Raw genomic sequence first — 23,480 nt, forward strand, 5'->3', positions numbered from 1 at the left:
AGCAGATGAAATCCTTCTGTAAGCACCAGTAAATTAGAAATTAAAAAAAAAAAATGCTTGGGCAAATCCCTGAAATCAAAATGTTTTGTTAAATTTTCCTGTGTTTTAGTTTTTAATAAAGACCACATGATATAAAGCTTAAAAAAAAAGTAAGTAATTCAAATGTGTCAGTATTCACCTAAAATAATATATTCATTGTAATTTTAATTAAGATCTTAATAGTTCTTTGTTGTGGCACCAACAGGCTGATTTTAAAATTAACTTGATAGAGAAAATGGCCAAGAAGAATCTAATTGAGTGATTTGATGTTCCACTTAGCAACACTTATTATACAGCTTTTAGTAATTAATGTAGTGTGATATTGATTCAAGAATAGACAGATGGATTGATAGAGTAGAATAGAAAGCCACACACAAAAATATGTGTTTCTGTGTGGAACCATGATATTTGAAAGTAGTGCAGAACAAATTAGTAAGAAATGAGAACATTCTCAATAAGTGGTGCTGTAAAAATTGGCTATCCATGGATAAAAATGAGTATGGATTCCTATCTCACATCACATTTGAAAATCAATTAAAAAAAAAAAGAAAAGAAAAGAAAATCAATTTCAAATAGATGAGGGACTTAAATCTGAGAGACAAAAGTTTAAAACTTTTAAAAATATAAAGGAGAATATCTTTATGGCATTGGGGAAGAAAAGCGTTTTCTATTTTAAGTTAAAAAAATTACAATGAATTGATAAAGTTAGCCTTAAAATTTAGACAATATTTTCATCGACGTCTAACATAATGAAAGTAATTAATACAAAAAGTCCTGTTGGGTCACCTGAGTGCCTCAGTCAGTTAAGCATCTGACTTGACTTTGGCTTCAGGTCATGATCTCAGGGTCCTGGGATGGAGGAATCCCCACATTGGACCCTATGCTTAGTGGGGAGTCTACTTGGGATTCTCTTTCTCTCTCTCTCTCTCTCTGCCCTTTCCCCCCTCAAATAAATAAATAAATCTTTAAAAAATCCCAAACTTGAGAAATACATTTGAACATAGATAATAATGCATTAGCTTACAGAATATATTCAGAACTCCTGAAGTAAGACAGAAAAACATAATCCAATGGGAAAATGAGAAAAAGACATGGTATAAATAGGCATTTTATGTAAAAATAAGATGCCCAATCAATATATAGCAGATGCTCAACTAAATAATTAATCAGGATAATGAAAAATGATAATGAAATACCATTTCATACCCATCAAGTTAGTCTTAGAAAAATAATGGACATTTGATTTTAAATCTCTTAATGTGGCCTCCTACAAACTATCAGACTGACAAAGAGCACACACCAAATAACACATGACTCATACATTCAGAATTAGTAGGAGGCAAGAATGGCATGAATTTCAAATTTCTTTAAGTTTGAATATAATCACCAAGTTCCAACAGAGCTGCCATTGAAGCTCCACTTCCACGGTAAGTCTGTGGTCCTGGAGAGAAGGTTGGAGAATTTAAAAATCTTTGTGGACAAAAGAAAGGGGATCAGGGCATGGATGAACTATGAGAAAAAAGAAATCTCTCTAGAAAGGCAAAGTTCAGCAGTAAGTGCTGACTCACCAAATGTAGCTCTGGAAATTTCCAGAGTCTACAACACCAGTCACAGGGCCGAAAGTGACCAGAAGTAGCAATGTTTCGGTGACAGAAGTTAAGGAAAGAAATGGTAGCACCCTTGCAGATCTAATAGGAAGCTAATGCAGAATGAAATGAAAGGAAGATGGCTGTAGGAATGAAAGAGAAATACAACCCACCAATGCCTGCTGTCTCCCACTGCAATCAAGGATGCTGTACTTTACGGCAGTGACAGAAGATTATGCTGCCAAACTAGAAATCCATTTCATGAAATGTCTAGAATAAAGGAGAGAGAGAGAGAAAGCTTATTTCAAATAAAGCTAGGTAGCAAGAAAACAAAAATGCAAATCAAAACATTTCAGAGAAAAATTCTCCCAGGGAAAAAAAATTGAAACAGAAGGACTCTATAATACAACACTTGAATCTGAATTAAACAAGCACTCAGACACTCAAACAAGTACTTGGAGATATAAAAAGCCCAGCTATCATGAGAAATTAAGAAAAGAAATGCAAGAGGAAGAGGAAGAACAGGAAAGGGAGGATGGAGAAGGGCCAAAGGGGGAGGGGAAGGAAGGAGGAGTGGGGAAAGGAGAAGAAGGGGAGTAGCCATGAGATTAAACTAAACAGAAAATTTGAAAAATAAGTTCAATGTGCAAGGGCACTGTCTATTAATATTGAAGATATACATGTGGATATGTATCACAGAGAACTTCTATTTGCTCATTATGAGAATATGAACTGCCTATATATTTTGGACAGCAGTTTGGCATTATCTATTAAAATAGAAAACATCATGCTCCACACTTGGTATTTGAAACTTTCGCATCAGCATGTTCTAGAGCAGGGATCTGCAAATCACAGCCCATTGACCAAATCTAACCCACTACCTGATTTTGTAAATAAACGTTTATTGGAACAAATCTGTGTCCGTTTTTTATGTTTTGTCTTTGGCGGCTTTTGTGGAAAAGGGAAAAAGTTGAGTAATTGCAAAATGTAGTCCACAATGCTGAAAATATTTACAGTCTCATCCTTTTCATAAAAATTTACAGATGCCTGGTCTAGTGAGACCTTTGTCCATATGAAGAGGCATGTATGACAATGTTCATAGTAAAAGAGCTGAAAACACTGCAAATACTCAGCACCTGTAGAATAGACAGCTAAATTGGAAGAATATCCAATGGGCTACTATAGACTAGAGAAAAGGAAGCAAATTAGTGCAACAATACAAATGAATCTCCAAATAAAAGGTTGAGTGAAAAAAAAGGATGTATGAACGTTATTTTTTTATCTGTGTCAAGGTTAAAACATATGAAGCTGAACTATATGGTGTCTATGGAATCACATATGAAATAAATGGTTAAAGTATGGAACATGTCAAGTTTTTCCTATGTTTATCCTTGAGGACAGAGAGAAAACAGTCTCAGCCACTCTCACAAGGAGTTTCATGGGTACTTATTGGTCTTATTTTCTTTCTTTAAATTGATGGTGTGTCCAAAGCTGTTTGCTTAAATTATCACTTGCATTATGACTTTTTTTTAATTTTGAAAAATCACTTCAGATCCCAAATCAAATGTCATTGTCTTTTTAACAAGAGAAAATTTCCCTAACACATTATATTATTTCCACAAATTATTTTTTTACTCTGTTTACATGGAAAAATTTTAATATTTAGCTAATTAGCTTATTTGTTACATGTTTCTGAAAGAATTAGTTGGATAGAGATATATACACACAGAATTATATTCCATATACTTACAGGATAATTACAAAGAAGAACACAGTAGATGTTACATGACTGATGTTAAATGTTCTTGGTTAGGTCACTGCTTTGTTCCCTGGCCAGCTGGGTGATCCCATCATCTCAAAGTTTTTACCTGTGGAATGGGAATCATAAAAATCTCTGCTTTTCTTTTTAGTGTGTATAAATTTAAGAAAATGCTTTATAGTCATTCGTGTAAGTAATACTGTCATTGTCTCTTTAACATTCCAGCATGTGATATCTGTATGTCTTTGTTTCAGGTTGTATGGTAACCCAGGCAACATTGACTTCTGGCCCGCCCTCATGGTTGAAGACCTGATCCCTGGTACAAGAGTGGGACCAACACTTATGTGCCTGTTTGTTACCCAGTTTCAGCGGCTAAGAGATGGAGATAGGTGAAGAATTATCTGTTATAGTTATCAAAGATAACAAAATATAGGTGTACAATAACATTATAAGTGTGATTCCATACTTTCTGAGATTCAAAATATTTTGAATATGAGAAATAACAAATAGTAACTGGTCACAGAATTTTTCTGACTATTGATAATACCAGATAGCATTCATATTTGTAAATTCTTATAAATCTTTGTAAGAAAAAAAGAAACAGACTGTCTAGGAAAAGCATAGAAGTCAGTGGTTATAAGGATGCACTAGAGTCACTACCATGCATTTAAATCTGACCATCTTTACTCGCAGCTCTTTAACTTCATGAAGCATGACACCTGGAACCTGTTCCTCATCTGTAAAGTCTGATTAATAGTAGTATCTTAGGTTCAGAGATTGTGGCAACTGTAAATGATGTTGGCAGTGCAGGAGCTGACATCAGGCCTGCAGCTCCATCCCTTCATCCTCATGGAAGACCAATTGACCAGACCTCCCTGCAAAACTATGAGTTAAGGGCATTTACTAGTGGAAAGATAACTGGGAATTCTTCCTAAAAACCTCTTGGTTTGTCCTAAAGTGTTGATTATAAATCAACTTGAATTCATGAAATTATAAAAGACAGCTGGCAGAAGATGTAAGTTCAGGTAATCTCTTCATTGTAAGGCTAACTAAAGTATAAAAACTAAGAAAACTGAAAAACTAAGCAACCCTCCCAGGATTGGCATGGGACACACTATTAGCTCTCTTCTATTACTTGAACCAAATGTGTTCCAGGGCATTCGCTGTATCATCCAAATCACTAGTATAATCTTGGATAAGAGCTAGGATTCTTGTGAACCTGTTTGACAATTCAACCGTTTATATTATTGCAGAGATTAATCATGTATAAAGGACTTAAAACACTGCTTAGAACTTAGGTTTTAGTTAAAGTTTTACTAAAAAATTATTCTTTACTTAAATTTTTTCTCCCCAATCTCTTCTATTTATGAATTATAAAGAAAGTAGTAACATTTAATTCCTTTTATTGCACATTGGCAAACATTCATAGTGTAATATTTCCTTTTAATTTTTATAAATTAGTTTTAGCACTCCGAATTTATTGCAATACATCATTGGGCTAATATGTTTGAGTGATAATAACTTAAGCATATATGTAGTCAAAAACTAAACAAATTTGGAAGAGCTTTGGTTTTTTGGTGTAAGCTGTCTTCCTTCCTCTTTTGTATGTTTACTAGGGCTACCATTAACAAAGTCCAAAAGGTGGGGTACCTTAAATAATAAATGTATTGTCTCATAGTTCCTGAGTCTAGATCAAGGTTGGGAGGGTTGGTCCCTACTGAGGCCTCTCTCCTTGAGTTGTGGATGACCAACTTCTCCTTTTCTCTTCACATAATCTTCCTTCTGTGTGCCTGTCTGTGGCCATATTTCCTTTTCTTATAAGGACACTAGTATTGGATTATGAACTTAACTCCCTCATGACACCCTAATGACCTTATTTTTACTTAACTACCTCTTTAATGGACCTGTCTCCAAATAAAGTCATGTTCTGAAGTACTGGGGGCCGGATTTCAACATATGAATTTTGAGAGGACACAACTTAGCCCATATACATGTGAGGGGCAACAGTCTTTTGCTTCCTATCTTACGTTGTATGCCTAGCATGAGAAAAGTGCTTGGTATATGGTACTGAAATACTTCCTGAAGGAATGAACAAGGGGTCATTTTAATAGTGTTTTAAAACTGAATCGTTTCATTTGAAATCAAATGTATTTATTCTAATTAGCCAATAGATATTGTGAACTAGTGTGTATTAATAATTAACCAACATTTCCCTTTTGCCCTTTAGGCAAATATGTCAATATTAAATTGTTCAAGTAAGTTCTAAAGTTAGTTTATGGGATTTTAAGTTAAAAAACATATTTTTAAAAAATTTTTAAAAGCTTTACTTTGAATCATTTTGTAAAACTTGAATAGAAAGTGATAGTTCAAAAGCATGGGATTTAAGAACTTTATAAAATATTGGAGGCAATTCAAAGCACGCTTAGTTGGAGAACACACATAATCCTTTCCTTATGTTTCTCCTTCACTGAGCTCTTTGCTGTTCTGACTGCTCGGCATGTAGCTCAGTGCAGTGCTCCCTCAGCCCCTCACTCTGCGCGTCTCCTTGCTGACCACCAGATTCTGGTACGAGAATCCTGGAGTGTTCACTCCCGCACAGCTCACTCAGCTGAGGCAGGCGTCCCTGGGCCGTGTGCTCTGTGACAATGGTGACAACATCCAGCAAGTCCAGGCCGATGTCTTTGTGAAGGCAAAATACCCACAGGATTACCTGAGCTGCGATGAGATACCACAGGTGGATCTTCGAATGTGGCAAGACTGCTGCGAAGGTCAGTGAGTGTATAGTCAGCCTATCTGGATTTGCATATGTGCACACTTGTGTGATTTCTAGCATTGAAGGCTCTGCTTCTTAAACAAAGGTGCACAGAAGAAAACACTCGAAAGAGGGTCTTCTTCCTTTAGGAATCAGACAGATGTTGGACAGGGCAAAGGGAAAGCCAGAGGTTCCACCTCCCAACCTCCTCCATTTGGATCTACCCTCGTTACAGTGGGGAGGGCCCAGCAGAATGGGGTGGAACTTGGTGATCAGTCTGGTGTCTAGTTCTCATGCCCTTCAGATGACTGTGCCAAACATCAAACTACAATCATTTGGGACTGGATATATCTACTTCCTGGGGGTCAGCTGACCACAGAGAGGAGAAAAGAATCATAGTAGCTCAGATAATTTAGACTAGTCTCTATAAGGTGTTGCACCCATGTTCATTGGAAATTTGGGAATGTCTTGATAAAACTAGAGAACTTTCTCTAGTGACACAACATAATTTGCCATATCTACTATGTCACCTTTATGAGCTAAACTACCTAGGGTGCATTATAAGCATCTATTTTGTCATCACAATACCTCTTAAGAAATGTGGCTCTATTCTCCTTTAATAAATAAGAAGAATATGGCTCAAGAGTGTCAGATAACTTGGAGTAAGTGGTGACCTGGGGCTAGGGAAAGGAGGTATGTCTGCTGACACCTAGAAATGAACTAAGACTTGATGGTTCTGAGCAGAACATGTGAGCTTCCACATGTGAGTACATATCTATCACGTGATACCACACCTGTGTCTCTTCCTGCCTCTACCAACACCTAGGCAACAGTGGCCTCGTACCTGCCATGGATAGAGACTATGGCCCTGGGGGAGCTCTGATATTCTCTGAGAAGGAAATGGCAGATCCCGTCAAAGAAGTGGTGCTTGCCATTCACAGGAGAAGAGAAGAGAGGAGATGTTATCAGCCCCAAACATTCCAGAGTGGGAAAAACAAGTACTAGAAATATGAGAGAATGCTGAGCCAAAAACACAATGACACCTGAGGTGCAGTTTCCTTTTTCTGTACCGTGGGTTTTATGGGACAGAGAAGAAAGTCATTTAGTACTGTGAGGAGGAGGTATACTTTTCCTCACCTCAAATTCTTGGTGATTACAGCCAGGAATAATGAAATATTTCCAGCTCTATGAAACATGGGACAAGAGTAAGCAATGTGCAAAACAAGATGAGTGGCAAGTAGTAACACTCCTCTTGCTTTTTCTGCAGTCATCGGACTGGACATTGAGCCCATTGAGCAGAAGGAAAAAATAGATGGCGTGGAAGGGTGTGAGCCACAATGGAAATAGCTGTGCTCCGGATGGAAGCTCTGACTCAAGTCCAGGAAGCCAAAGTTGTGGTCCCATTATGCCCACGTCCGCCTTTTCTAGACGCTCATACTGCCAGCCCTGTGGCAGGGGATTCATATTCATACATAATGCCTACCTACCTCAAAATCTTTATGAGTCTTTCAAGGTGGCTATCCTTGTCCCTGACTCACATTTGAGGAAAGTGAGGCTCCTGGATGCTAAATACATATTCTGAGTTCCCTAAGCCAGGATTTAAACCTACGGCCAACCTGAAAGCCTCAGCCGTTTTCTCTGTGTGCACGGTCTCCTCTGAGGACAGGTGCATGGCACAGACAGGGAGCCGGCACCCAGCGAGGGCACTCTGTCTCTTCCACTCTCCTTCTCCTTCAGTCCTGTGGCTCCAATGTACTATCCGATTCAGACATCTCCAGACCCAGGAGAGAGAGATTCTTTCTTACTTAAATGCTAACACATTTGTTATTGGTGATATGTTATGGAAAATGCATTGCAAAAACATAACAGGCAAGGGAAGGAGTGAGTCTTGAATATGTGAAGCATTCTTACTATTAAGATCCTGATTTGTGGTCTTGAGCAATAGTAAGAATGCTCTTTCTTTGATAGTGTCTGAAAAAAAAACAAAACACCTGGAAATTAATTAACCAATAGTAAACATTTACCAAGAAGATGGAAAGAAAAATACATTGTCTTCTTTTATGGCACTATCACTCTTAAAACCATGCTTGGCCACATGGCAGCATATCCCTTCCTTATACAGTGCTCAGAAGTCAATTCCGGAACAAAATCACCTAAGGATATAAATGCACCTCAAGATACAAATAAATCATAATGTAAGGAAGCGGGACATGTTTATAACGAGAACCATTGTAAGTAGATGCAGATTTTGTATTTCCTTGTACTTTTTGACCAACAGGCTTAATTTTTCAGAAAAAAAAAACCTAAAAGACATTCTTTAAAATGAGAGATTTTAAATAAAGATACTTGGTAACTGCTCAAAAGCAGATGTTTATTTACAGCATCGGCTTCTTACACCTCCCAATTAACAGCAGCATGCAGGTATTTAGGGGCAGATAGAATTATTCAATTCACTGAGGGATTACTTTGTAGATTGTTGCTCTGTAATTTTCCTTAGGTCATACATTATAGTGGCCTGAATTAACTGGAACCAGAAATGCTTGTATCAGCCACTTTGTATCCACCACTCAGACCTGAAGCTGTTACTTTCCTAAAGCATTAATGGATGTATTGAATGGATGTATTAGTGGATGTACTCAAGGATCTAGAATTCAGCATCTTCACTAATCTTTATACTTGTCTTACTCATATTCTCATGCCTGTTGAAGGATTCTTCACTAGCCTCTTATTCTCGGGTTAAGACAAATACAATAATGATGCTTAAATGGTTTAATTGTTTTAACTGACATTGTCCTAGAGAAAACATAGAGCTCAGTTTCACATTTAAACAGCCACTCTGAGCAATCTTAGTGGCTTATCTTTATTAGAAGAAAAGGTATTTCAAGCTGTCAACTAAACTCTATATATATTACTTTTATTTTATTTTTTTTTAATATTTTATTTATTTATTCATGAGAGACACAGAGAGAGAGAGAGACAGAGAGAGGCAGAGACACAGGCAGAGGGAGAAGCAGGCTCCATGCAGGGAGCCCGATGTGGGACTCGACCCCGGGTCTCCAGGATCACACCCTGGCCTGAAGGCGGCGCTAAACCGCTGAGCCACCTGGGCTGCCCTATATATTACTTTTAAAGAAGAAATTTCTTTCACATCTATTTCTTTAGTTCTATTTCCCATAAATAGTAGCCTATTGGTTAATAATGATTATCAAAGTTTCCAAATTTAAATTTAACTACAACAAAAATCCTAAGGAAATTGTTCTCCTAAATGCATAAATAATTGAAATTAAGTCCTAATCTTTCCAAAACAGTAATATTGTTAATGCAATTGAGTTTTGGATAACTATACTTTATTATTCTTGGTAAGTAGAAGGCATAAGACCTAAAAGATGGACACGGGACTTGTATTCCCTTAGAGAGCTGTGATGCTGTGTGTTTGTGTTGGCAGTGAAGCAATGGGGTGTGTTAGGGCATTAAGGCGTTAGACCTTTTATGTTTGCTTCATACCACTGTATAAATATCCCCAAGTCATTCCACTTATATATATTACTGGGTCAGAATATGACTAAATGTAACTTTTCTTATCAACTCAGTCTTAAAATTAGTGACCAATTTCAATTCATAGATTTATAATTTTCTTCAGCAAAGGGGAATGTGAATCTCATATTCCTTAATTATCATATATTCTTTAAATATTGCATAATATATATTTTTTCCTTTTGAAATAATATTAGGTATTAGGTCTACACAGTTTACCCTCCAAATCTCTTTTGTTATCCTTCTCACCCTCTTATATTTTTGCTAAATGTTCTAATTTTTGTACATGACCACTAATATCAAATTCACTAATTTCAGTCTCAGTAAGAACCATATTCCTTTTAAATTCCTCCATTTAATTTCTTAGTTTCAACACCATCTAATTAAGCTTTAGGAAGTTTGTCTCTGCAGTATTTGATATGCCTTAAATTCCTTTGTTATAATTCTCTGCTCTTCCATCCCACGGGGCATGCTCTGACTATGGCGTCTCCTAATCTTTCCTTGGCTGTCAGCTGTCTGGAATGGACAGTTACTCTTCTTCTCTTGGATCATGGGGATTCAGGTTAGGTTGTTGCCATTACCTCCATGGCAAAAACCTCACAGAAGGTGATCAGTCGCTTCCAGGCTGAGGGAGGAACACAGCCCATCTACCCAGGTCATTCTCTGAGATTTAGAGACCCTCAGCAGGCCCTGAAGACAGAAGCTATCAGGGAAACCACAGAAATCTGGACGTCAAGTCTTTACAGAGCTGAGCTGCCCTGAGTCTTCTTCTGCGTCTGGGTGGTTCCCCAGGTGTCAGGGACCCTAAGGAGCACTCAGCACTCAGCTGTTTCCCAGGACATCAGCACAGTCCTGTCCTGGCCCTGGGACTGGGAGCCCGGAGGACACCTGACCCTGGGACTGGGAGCCCAGGGGAAGACCTGCCTTCCACACTGGGGAATCCCTGCAGTTCTTGTGACCCTGTGATGAGGCATCTACCCCTGGGCCAGGCAGACATCTTTCATCTTGCCTTTTGTTGACTGCATTCTGAACAAGGTCTAAACTCTTTGGGGAAAACATGGGTACATGAGCTCTCCTGTGTGACAGTGTTAACCAGCAGTTATGGTTGCTGAAGGTCATGGAGGTTCCTGTTTAATCATTTTATGTACTCTCTTGTGTGGGCTAAAAATACACAGAAGCAAGCTGTGGGAAAACTAGTTTTGATCTGAAAGTAGGACCTGGAATTCAGGTTAAAACACTTGTTTCTTTGAAGATTAAAAGCATTCTTGTATAGAACCCTAGAAGTTACCACAAAGAAAAAGCAAAACATGTTTTAACTGTTTACTATGTCATTCATGCTCCCTCCTGTCCTCTTGTTTGGGAAAATGTAAATCCCATGGGCTCTGAGCCCATGAAGCCCATGGGATTTTTTGTTTTTGTTTTTGTTTTTGTTTGTAGAGAGAGAGACTATGAGAACAAGGGTGGAGGAGGGGAGAGGGAGAGAATCTCAAGCAGGCTCAGGTCATGATCTCAGGGTCCTGGGACTGAGTCCTGCATGGGGCTCCATGCTCTGCAGAGAGTCAGCTTGAGATTCTCTCTCACTTCTCCCTCTGTCTCTCACCCTGCTTGTTCACTCTCTCCCTCTAGATCTCTCTCTCTCTAAAATAAAATATATATATATATATTTAAAATATGCTTAAAATATTATATATATATATATGTATATATTTAAATAGAAACAAAAATCACACAGCAAACCTCCAGAAACTTAGGAAAACTTCCCTAGCATCTTGTTTGTCCCATTTTGTCATTGCCCATCTCATACTTTTTGCCTCATGGGTTTATTTCTCTGCCTACCCTCTGAATTTGACGCATAGATTCAAACTGTCTGCTGTATTGACTCTGATCTTTCAGTATGAGCAAACTGCAGCTAAATATGTGTGAACTACTTTGTTTGAAAGTATCTAAAGACAAATGGATGCCATGTATGAGGATGTCCTTTTCCAGGGACCAGTTATAGATATTCCTGGTTTGATTTCTTTGTCACACCACCCAGCAGTGCACTGGAAGTCACTAAAGGAGCTCGTAATTTGCACAGATGCTACTACTGGTAGTACCAGAGATGTGGAAAAATGGAAGAGGCCAAGTGGGGGCTGTATGCTGGTTCTGGATGCAAGCTTGCATGACGCAGATGTATGCCTTTGATACAAGTGATATGGTACAAAAATAGGATGCTATGAGTTAAATATAGCACCCTGAAATGATTAATATTGATAAGGCTTAAGAAACAATATTCTAATTCAAATCATGAAGATTCTAGTCAAAGATTATTTTATCCACTGTTCATGAGGTTTCTGTTTTTCTGAGTACATGACGAAATGCTATTCATTCAACAACGTGTCTATATTACCTCAAAACAACTTAAAGCTTGATTCAGAGTATATATAAACATTAGACCAGTTGTTGGAGATAATTATCAGATGAATAAGTTGCTTGGTTTGGTGCTATTCTTATTTTAGCCAGCAGAAAAGTGGCAATTCAATGCCATAAGTATGTACTAGAAAACAGTAAGTTCTTACAAAAAAATACAAAGAAAAGCCTGAAGAACAAAGAGGTCCAGAACAGAGCCTTTGCTGTGGAAGCTATCTTCTAAGCAGCAACTATTCAAAGTATTGATTGATTTGCTTTGCTTTTAAGGAAAAGAGCATGGAAACCTCACAAGGGTTGTACTTAAAGATCACAGTGATTGAGATTAGTAAATGATAGAATGAATGAATTTAATAAGAAAGTTAGGAATCTTAATTTGCCAGCATATAAGGTAAGGCAAGATTTCTCAGATTTTGAGATTTAATATATTATGTCACTTAACACAATTCACAAAGCACAAAGCATTTCACATTACATTTCCAGGTTCTTTTCCCTTAGTTATCTGAGTTTTAGGTCTTCAGAGTGAGTGATAACCTAAGATATCATTAATTTGGGAAAAAAAAAACAAAAAACAAAACAAAAAAACCCACTTCATTTTAAGATTAGGAGGCAAAAAAGGAAAAGGTCTAAGTAAGTTGCCATCACTATCTATTAGCAGAGCTGGGGAGAGAATGCAGACATCTTAATTCCAAGTCCATGTTTTATTTTTGTTCTTCTTATCTTACCTTGTAATGTCATAGCTAGTAATCTTTTCTCTATACTTTCCATAATTTCCTCCTCCTCCTTTTTACCTGAGGTAAATATGGGAACACTTCTTTAGTTGGATGACCTTCCCTTTTAGAATCCTATGATAACAAATTGTTAATGCAATACTTTTGACATTTAACATCAATTTTAAATTAGCTTTTAATATCATTTAATCAATAGATCAAGAGTTTGCACAATATCATAAACATCACAGATGAAACTAACAATATTCAAAGTCCTTATTACCAATCTTCTTATTTCAGCAAACTCTATAATTGACACATTTGTTTGTGCCATAGATCAAATAAATCAAAATCTACTGATAAAATTGATTTTACATAGAGTGTAAAACATCTCTTTGAGTATCAAATGGAAAATGATTTACTTTCCACTCATTTTAGAAATAAACAATAACACCTAATACAGATGATATATTAAGACACCATGCCACTTGATCAAATAAAACTTCTTTCAAATAAAACAATTTTACAAAGAGCCAACAGATGTATATTTTCTACTGAGGTTTATGGAACCATCTGGTCTTGTAATATCCAGCTGCATAGTTTACATTAAGTTCTGTCTTTAAAGCATCAAGTAATTTTAAATACAGTATATTTTACATACAAATGTAAATATATTTATGTTTACTCTTGACTTTAGTTCAAATAAATTGTGCTTATGTTTTTGTAAACTAATGAAAGTTTAATTTCTTCCATAAGAGACTGATTTTATTACCATAATATTTCATGTTATGGCTGTTTCATGCTTAACTTATAAAATGCCTTCAAAGTATTACTAAAGAAGTAAGATTTCAGCAACTCCTATAAAGCTTTAATGAACCAATTAATTTGCAACAGTGTTCTAAGGTTTGTCTTTGAAAGTTGTTGCTATTTTTAATTGAGCACCATAGGACATCCACTCTCTTTGGTTCTGCGAGTACATAATATCTTATATGAATAGCTGTTGAAATCAAGGTAAGAACAAACCTCATAAGCATGATAAGGGGCACTAAACAGCTCTGAAATGATACAATATATGATATGTTCAAATGGTGATATAGTTAATGACTCAAACTCTACTGATAATATGACTTTACACATAGCAAAAAACATTAGCTACTAAATGACATCTCATAAGTTCTGAGGATATTGAATTATCTTCCAAATACAGCATTCTGCATTCTGAATCTTCCCATATCAGAAGTAGGTTGTTGGGGTTCCTGGGTGGTTCAATCAGTTAGATATGGAGTCTTAATTTCTGCTCAGGTCGTGATCTCAGGGTTGTGAGATGGAGCCCCGTGTCGGGCTCTGTGCTGGGCCAGGAGATTGCTTAAGATTCTCTCTCTCATCTCCCTGTGCCCTTCCCCACCCCTACCCCCCCCACCCAACTTATGCTCCTTCTCTCTAAAAAAAATTTTTTAATGTAGGTTGTTAATAAGCACAGTTTCATTAAGTTAGGAAAAGTTCTTTTAATACCAACAATTGATTTTTCCATTAGCCAAGTTCCTTTTAGTATTACTATACAATTTAAAAATTCTCATTACATTTAGAATTATTAATGTTTAGTTTAGTATTGACTTGATAATTAGTGAAATTTCTTTTCAAATATGCTCCCATTAAATATAAAGTTACTTAGTAGTAAAAACAGGATGTATGCCCTACAGATCACTAGGGGAATAAAATCAACAATATACATACTAAAGGAAACACCAATGAGCCATAAGCAAAAATTAAAGAAAGCTGGTAAGACTCAGACATAGTTGAAGTTTCAGTGTATTAAGAGAATTATTAAATGTAGAAAATTCTTAGATGTATCCAACAGTTTCAAGTCTATATCATTATTTGAATTTAAGAAAGAAAAGCATTAATGGAGACAAGGTCTACTTTCATTTCACACTCTATATGTGTCATAGTTAGGAACTTTCATATATGAAATAACTTAGAATCTATTTAGCACACTTTTTTTTAAGATTTTATTTATTTATTCATGAGAGACAGAGAGAAGGCAGAGACACAGGCAGAGGGAGAAGCAGGCTCTCCTTGGAGAGACAGATGCGGGAATTGATCCTGGAACTCCAGGATCATGGCCTGAGTTTAAGACAGACGCTCAACCACTGAGACACCCAGGTATCCCAATTTAGCACACTTTAATGGAAGCATATTTGAATATTATTAATGAGATCAATTTATAATAGATGTATCCAACTTTGTACCCTATATACTAAACTTAACTTTATTTTCAAATATCCATGGAAAATTCTGAAAAGTTGATTATATGCTATATCACAAGAAAAACAAATTCATATGAGCAAAATTGACATGTAATATTCCCAATTCAACTATTCTAAAATTAAGTGATTAGATTTAAAGTAAAACTGTTACTTAGACTTTTAAAAAAAAAGATTTTATTTATGTATTTGAGAGAGAGAGAACTTGCACATGAGCAGGGGCAGGGGCAGAGGGAGAAGCAGACTCGCCACTGAGCAGGGAGCCCAATGAGGGGCTCACTCCTGGGACCCGAGATCATGACCTGATCCAAAGGTAGCTGCTTAATCAACTAAGCCACCCAGGTGCCCCTGCTTAGACATTTTTGAATCATTATAACAAATATTTTGTCAGGGAGGTAATGAAAATTAAGTGAAACATTCTATTAAATATTAATATTCATGTTATATTTTAATATAAATTTAACTTCATATGCTATTTTAATAATAAATTAATATTTGAAATCATGTTTTGAATAATTAACATTTTAGTTTGCTAGGGCTGCCGTGAGAAAATATTCCAGGCTGGTTGCTTGAACAACAGAGATTTATTGTCCTAGCTTTCTGGAGACCAGGAAGATTGTAGATATCTAAGGAGGCTAAGCATTAATGGAGACAAGGTCTCCTTTCATTTCATACCCCAAAGGCTGTAAAAGGCTATAAAAGAGAATCTGTTCCCTGCCTGTCCCCGAGCTTCAGGTAGTATTGGCATTATTGGCTTTCCTTGGCTTCTCCTGTATTACCCATGTCTACCTTCATCTTCATGTGGTTTCCTACTTCTGTGTGTATATCTGTCCACACTTCCCCTGTTTACCAGGACACCAGTTCACATTGCATTAAGGCCCACTCTATAACCAGTGTGAACTCTGCTTAACTAATTGCATCTGCAATGACCCTTTTTCCAAATAAAGTTACATTCTGAGGTACTAGAGCTTAGGACTTACAGGGGAGCACAATTCAATTCATAAAAATGCATTTGTGTTGTTTTAAGCCACTGTGTTTGTGGTAACTTGTTACACTGCAATAGATAATGCAATTGTAAAGTAAAAAGAAAACATAATTCTGGTAAGAGAATGAAGAAATATCTGTAGTTTTCTGCTCTTACCCTTCCCTTCAAAAACAATTGTGGGGACGGTTCAGTATTGCTCACTAATTCAGATAAAACACCATGTAAGGATAAGGAATGTTAATATACTTGGTTCCTCTATAGGAAACAGGTGCTAGGAATTATATTTGATTGTTGTATTATATAAATACAACATAAAACCATATCATTGAATAAAGTTGTTCTGAAACTCTCTCCAAAATTGTTATTTTTATGTTTCTTTAAATTGTTTTTGTACTTTTTTCCTTTTTCTCTTCTTGCCACAAGAAGTGCTAAAGTGTTAAGAAACAAGTATTGATAACTTAAAAACAAAATGTCATATATTTTTGTCAATTTCTAAGCCTATCATCATTGATATATTTTTAATATGTGGAACACATCATTGGGACACAGATATTCCATACTTGCAAAATTTTGATCAGTTCACCGAAACAAGCATGATTATCTGAGCTACTGTAGCTTGAGTTCACCAACTTGAATCAAGGAATGTCAGTCTATTCCAACATATCAGAATATCCAGGCTTATGCCTAAAGCAGCTTGTTGACTTCAGAATCTTCTGATTCTCGGGGGGTATAGCTCAGGGGCAGAGCATTTGACTGCAGAATCTTCTGATTCAGTTAAATTAATCATTAATGTCTAGGACTCCTTGACTGACATGTCTCCTTACCATGTGTCCACCTCTGGGTTAGACCAGGTGGGATCTGAGTTTGGAGAGGACTCTTAGGGACATGATTGCAATCTACATACCTATTGAAATAAACTTTCCATTTTTTAGTACTCACAGCCATAAATTGACATCACGTTTCTACTAGTTTAATTTGACAATACCTTTAAATAGCATATTGTTGCTTTTATGTAAGTTCTGCAAATTATTCTGTGCTATTTTTTTCACTATAAATAAATGTAAATTAAAAAAAAAAGTCCTGACGTGTTTATACCAATTATTTTCGGGGAAATTGTTTTTTAAGCTCATTTGGAATTACCTTGAAAAACTGTCTACAAATACATTACCTTACATTTTAATCCATTCAACAATATTTTTTGAATGCCAGTTCTGTGCTTATGAACAAAAACATTTATAACTTTGACATTATGGAAAAGTTTCTTATGAACTAAATAAGTCAGTTATCCTATTCTCTAAAGTTTATTCCAAAAATAAGAGCCACGTTTGCGCTTAATCTGTGGATGACATTCTTTTGGAGTGCTTTACTTCCTTTAACTCATTTAATTCTCTCACCAACTCCATGAGATAAATTGTGTTATTATCCTCATGCACAGATGAGAGAATGGAGACAAGGTTTTTTTTAATTTTTTTTTTATTTTTATTTTTTTTTGGGGGGGGGAGACAAGTTTAAATAGCTTACCCAAAGTAATGTATTTCAAATGTGGAAAACCTGGTATGAACTCAGATAGTTTGATTCCTGCAATCAAACTCTTAAAAACAGAAAAGAACAAAGAACTGGATATTTTAAAATAATGACTTGGCCTCTTTGATTTCATTCATTCATTTATTAAAATATTTATTCAGTGTGGTTCATGTATAGGTGCTGTATTATGTGGTGAGGATAAACTGGTAGGTAGGACAGAGCCCTCTCCTGCTATCTCCTTAGCCAGTGGAGAAGAGTAGACAGATGTACACAGTGCTAAGAGAATGTAATGAATTTCCATTTGACCTGGTTTTAGCAGTTCAGGAAGGCTTCTTAGAGATAGTGCATGACACCTGTGATGTTTGTTACTCAGGTGAGAGAGACCAAATAAAGATGGATGATTAGTCATGAATGGTATATTAGAGAGAAATGAGGCTGGAGAGAGAAGAATGTGTGGGAAGGATTTTGTTTGACCCAGTAAACATCTAGGATTTCATTCATAGGCTGATGAATGGGTTGGGGGGTCAAGTAAGGTTGCACTGAATGGGAAGTTACAAGTACTTATGCATACACACATTGCATTATATTTCTTAAAAATGAGTCAGATTGCTTTATCTTCATCACACCTCCTAATGGTGTCTTGAAATAGTATCTACTGTGTTTATTTCATCCCCCACCACCAAGTCATATGTAGACCAGAAAATTGACAGTATTTTTGAGCCAATATGAATTCGTTAGCTCCTTTTATCTTCCACTCTAGATCTATTAATTAATTCATTCATTCATTCATTCATTTATCCATTCATCCATCCATTCTTTCACTCATCCATTCATTCAGTTAACAAATAGTACATTATTCCAAAGTTGAATAAACCACATATCTAGGAGTTTTACTCTTCCATTTTTCTCATTCCTTGCTGTAGTGTAGCAGTTAAGAGGTTGGACTTTAGAGACAAAAATGTCTGGATCCAAATCCTCACCCTTCCATAAAAAGTGGTAGTACAGGGGCACTTGTGTGGCTCAGTTGGTTAAGTGTCTGCCTTCAATTCAGGTCATGATCTCAGGGTCCTTCGATCGAGCCCCACATAGGGCACTTTGCTCAGCAGGGAGTCTGCTTCCTTCTCTGTGCTCTCTCTCTCTCTCAAATAAATAAATAAAATCTTAGAAAAAAATAGCTGTAGTACCTGGAAGAAGGTAATGTAACCTCTCTTAATTTCAAGTTACCAGTAAGGATAATAATACCCACCACATGTTATTATAAAATTTCAAATTAATAATTGATGTTAGGCCTAAGAACAGAGTTTGAACAAGTGTATATACATATTTACATAAGATATATATGCATAGGTAAAAACCAAAGCACCTACCAAATTAACATGCTGTTTAAATTCAAATGTTGTTTGCATAAGAGCCAAACATTCAGCTGTCAAGGATGCTCTGCCTTTTCAGCAATAACTAGGGATGAATACCAAGGTGAATTAAAAAAAAAATGTCAGGAATGAAACAGCTGTCACGTTAAAAGAGCTGCATGGTCACTGTAACACTAGTGAGTTGCCCACCCCACTCTCAGCACTCATTCTCTGGTGGGAAAGGGTGGGAAGAGTGCTTCTTTATGTTTCTGTTCACATATGCGCATCACTATATACCTGTTACATTACAAAGCAACTCTGCTTTTGGGTTTTATGTAAATAACCTTGCATATTCTATTGGTGCTTTAAAATAAACTCTAAAGTTCTGTCTTCCTAAAAAGTAAATGAAAGACAAAAGATAATGTAAATGACCTGCAGCCCCTTTACTATCTATACTTTTTCACTTTTAAATGGAGATTAGAAGGGGAGATATTTGGCTTAAGTGGAAATGCTGTGTTTTTCCACTTACAAATTCTTCAAAACCAAGAGCCAGGCCTTACTTATTTTTACTTTCTCTGTAGTGCTTAGTCTAAGTTCCACATAAATATTTATTCACAAAAATTATATACTGTTCAGAAATAGAAAAGCTAAATTTTATTACATGACTGAATCCTATATTTTTTAGCTGTGTTCTTTCTGCTTTCATTTCTATTTATTTTTTCTCACCCAGATCTGCAAATATTTATGGATTATTAGTTATTGATAAGGTGCTAGGTTGAGGTGATGGTGTAAAAGTAGGCATGTATAGATCCATTAGTATATATTACATAGATGTATCTATAACACGTGGATACTATAGTATTAAAAGTAATACATGAAACATTTTCAGCAGCATGCATTTCCCAGCAGTTCACTGGCAAAGCTTGCCCGGTTGTGGTAGTTTGTTATTGCCAAGAGTTATACCATCCTTCTTGAGTACATCTCTGTCCCTGGGTAATGTACTTTACTTTACTTTACTTTACTTACTTTACTTCCACATTCTTCCACGTTCCTCCTTGATTGTCCATAGTCTGTCCCAGTGCTTGCTCACTCCACTGAAGTGACTCAGACTTTGGAATAACCCATTTCTTTCTGCTTACTTATATTTACTGTTTTTATTTTCTTTTTAAAGATCTTTTTTATCCATTTGAGAGAGAGAAAGTGCACAAGCTGGGTGGAGGGGCAGAGGGAGAGGGAGAAGCAGACTCCCCACTGACCAGAGAGCCCCAGGCTGGGCTCCATCCCAGGACTCTGAGATCATGACCTGAGCTGAAGGGAGATTTTTAACTGACTGAGCCACCCACATTTACTTTTTAAAAATTATATAAATTATGACTTTCTTATTGAAAACTGGGACAAAACAAAGGATAGAGGTAGAATAAGAAAAAAAAGAAATAACAACTATATCCAATGATTTAGACACATCACTGTTTCCATTTTGGCATATTGTCATTTCAGTTTATTTTCTATATGTTTTAATATTGGTGAGTTCATATTGTATAATAAAGTTTTACTTTTATTTAGTGTCTAATTTTATAGCATTTGCAGTTTTTTGTTATTTAAAAAATCAACTTAAATTTTATCTTCAGCTTTGCTTAACAATTTATCATGGGACATATTCCTCTTGATTTTAACTTATCTATGCTAAAGTGCAGATTAGTTGTTTTTACTTCCCCTTCCCTAAGAAATAACTTGCTTATTGCCCACAGAAAAAGCTATAGGGTAATCCCTTGTTCCCTTCCAATATATGCTATCATGGGACATATTCCTCTTGATTTTAACTTATCTATGCTAAAGTGCAGATTAGTTGTCTTTACTTCCCCTTCCCTAAGAAATAACTTGCTTATTGCCCACAGAAAAAGCTATAGGGTAATCCCTTGTTCCCTTCCAATATATGCTGTCCAGAGTAATCTTTTAGACTGAAGTTCAGAGTAAAATGCTCTGGGATGGTTATCATGTTCCGTTTCAATCTGTTTTTTCCACCGGTATTAAAATTTCTTTTCTTGGGCAGCCCTGGTGGCGCAGTGGTTTAGCGCTGCCTGCAGCCCAGGGTGTGATCCTGAAGACCCTGGATCGAGTCCCGCGTCAGGCTCTCTGCATGGTGCCTTCTTCTCCCTCTGCCTATGTCTCTGCCTCTCTCTCTCTCTCTGTGTCTCTATGAATAAATAAATAAAGTCTTTAAAAATTTTTTTTAAAATAAATAAATAAATTTTTTTTTTCTTTTTTCTTTCTTTCTTTTCTTTTCTTTTTTTGTTTGTTTGATATATAGTAGTTTTACCATCTGGAAAGGTAGGTTCCTGCATTATTGTTTTTCTTCTCCTCAGTGTACCTAGTTTCTAATGCAACTGTTTTCAGATGAAATTTAAAGAGAATTTCTTGTTTCATATTTATATAAAAATTTTCATAACATTCTCATGTGTTTTTATTGTGGCAAAAACACATAACAGAAAGTTTACTATGCTAACCATTTTAAGTGTGCAGCAGTGTTAACTAACTACATGGACATTGTTATGCGGTAGAGGTCATTAAAAAAATAGTCTCAAGTTGGTAGCAGGTGTTGATAAAGTAATTTGAGGAGCTCAGAATTTCAAGCATTCTGTCTACCATGTTTTTGTTCTTTTCCCCATTGTCAAGTCTTTTAGTGAACAAAATGTACCCTGTGATCAGTGTCTTTGCTCTGATTCAGCTTGCTCTCCCTGTGGAGTCTCTACAGATTTTGCAAATTTCCTTGATGTCTCATCTGCCTTTGGCAAAAACAGAGATGGAGCCACATGCAAAACCAGAAACCTATAACTTAGCAATACTGAACTGACTGAATAGCTGTCCATCTCCCTCCCTAGTTAAACAGATGCTTTAGATGGGAAGGTGATGCCAATCTCACACTATGCTGATGTGGATACTTTTTCCCCACAGACTGTAGAAGTAGAGGACAGTTCAGAACATTCACGCAAGAATCTCGAAAGAAACGCTCTGCTCAATACAGCTATCCTGATGAGAAAGATAAAGAGTTAAGTGATCTAATTAGTAGGTATGTACAGAAATGTCTAATTTCTTTGGGATATTTATCATAGATTTACTTCAGATATACAATTTGAGGGCTTTATAGAAACCATAGTTGACTCATATATGTGTAGGATAAATTACACAACAATGAACAAATAAATGAATTTTGTAATAAATACGGATTCCTTTTCACTCTGGAAAAGCATATCTAGGGCATGCTCCACAATAACTATTTCTCAATAAAGTATAGAAAATTGTACATTGTAAATATTATTTTTCATTCCTTAAATCACGTTATGGGTATTGCTATTTTTTAAATTATTTTTAAAAATAGGAAAGTCAGCATATTGTTTTAAGAAAAGTAATAATATTTGTCAAGTTAAGTTGAGTTTAATTCATGTATAGTGTATTGCAAGGAAGGCTTAATTTGTGACCAAGATGGAATATTTTTGAACCCCTAGGAAATCAAGAAATGTCAGTCTTATTCATTTGAAATCTGTTAGGATCTCAGATTAATCTCTTGTGACACTTACATATAAGCTTCATCTATAATTACTTCTTTACAAAGTTTCTCCTCATAATTGTCTTGGAAGTTTCTGAAAATAGAAACAATGACTTGAACATGGGTATATGCAATAGCTCCTTCTCACTGAGTAAATATTCAGTAGATGCTTGTATAATTAAATTATGAGAAACAAATATAAAAACATTGTAATTCACAGTTCCCTAGGAAAAATACTATTGAAGACACTTTGTTACCATAAACTACTAACTTTGTCTTTGTAGCAGCCTCCTAAGTATTATAATTCAGTCAAATTCAAAATACATTTTTGGAGATCCTGCACTCAATCACAAGTGAGAATTTGTGAAGTCTGCAGAAATGAACAAGACATGGTCTCTGTCTTATAAGATTTATAGTCTAGGAGAGAAGGTAGGGCCATCTGATAAGAGGGATGGGTGAAGCTTCAGATTCTGGCACAGGTTCACACCCTGTTTCCACTACTGCATAACCACAAATATGTCAAATTTCAGAGTCTCAGTTTCCTCAGCTGTAAAATGGTCATAATAATACTGACTTTATGGGATTATTATGTTGGAAATATATATATGTAAAGCACTTAATGGTAATGTAGGATGCGGCATTTTATAGGCATTCCATAAAAGGATAGCAAACAGTGCTACTTTATGCCATATATTTTTTAAATGCTACTATATACAAATATCAGCTCTTTAAACAAAGTGTTCATGTAAGTCCTGATATGAAATCCAATTAGAATGTTATGTAGTTGAGAACAAGGTGTGGATAATCCTACTGGGCTTACATAGCCTATGCACAGGTCATACCTTAAGAAAGATAGTAAGATTTTGATGAAGGTTTAAGGCTTCCCAGTCTGAAAAAACAGTGAGCAAAGTGGCAGGGGGAAGAAGAGTTAGGTGTGTTTGGAGAATGGTAAAGCTTCCGACTCTCAAGGACTGGTGTGTTCAATGCTTAGGCATGAAGAGCATTCTGGAAGAATGTTCTATAAAAGG

General features: G+C 36.0%; 1 protein-coding gene across 11 annotated transcripts in view; it reads left to right on the forward strand.

Annotated features, from left to right (window-relative positions):
- Nucleotides 1-23,480, forward strand: part of PXDNL (peroxidasin like) — a 429,362-nt gene that overhangs the window by 393,278 nt on the left and 12,604 nt on the right. For 5 of the 11 annotated variants that reach the window (XM_077876968.1, XM_077876971.1, XM_077876970.1 and 2 more), the window contains 3 exons: nucleotides 3,639-3,773; nucleotides 5,944-6,152; nucleotides 21,861-21,975. In XM_077876968.1, the coding sequence (XP_077733094.1) occupies nucleotides 3,639-3,773; nucleotides 5,944-6,152; nucleotides 21,861-21,975 (459 nt within the window). Of the gene's footprint in view, nucleotides 1-3,638; nucleotides 3,774-5,943; nucleotides 6,153-7,403; nucleotides 9,094-21,860; nucleotides 21,976-23,480 lie in introns of those variants that run through there. The other 6 variants (XM_077876969.1, XM_077876974.1, XR_013367442.1 and 3 more) reach the window with 6 other exon arrangements.

Source organism: Canis aureus, chromosome 28, assembly GCF_053574225.1.
Source record: "Canis aureus isolate CA01 chromosome 28, VMU_Caureus_v.1.0, whole genome shotgun sequence".
Taxonomy (NCBI): domain Eukaryota; kingdom Metazoa; phylum Chordata; class Mammalia; order Carnivora; family Canidae; genus Canis; species Canis aureus.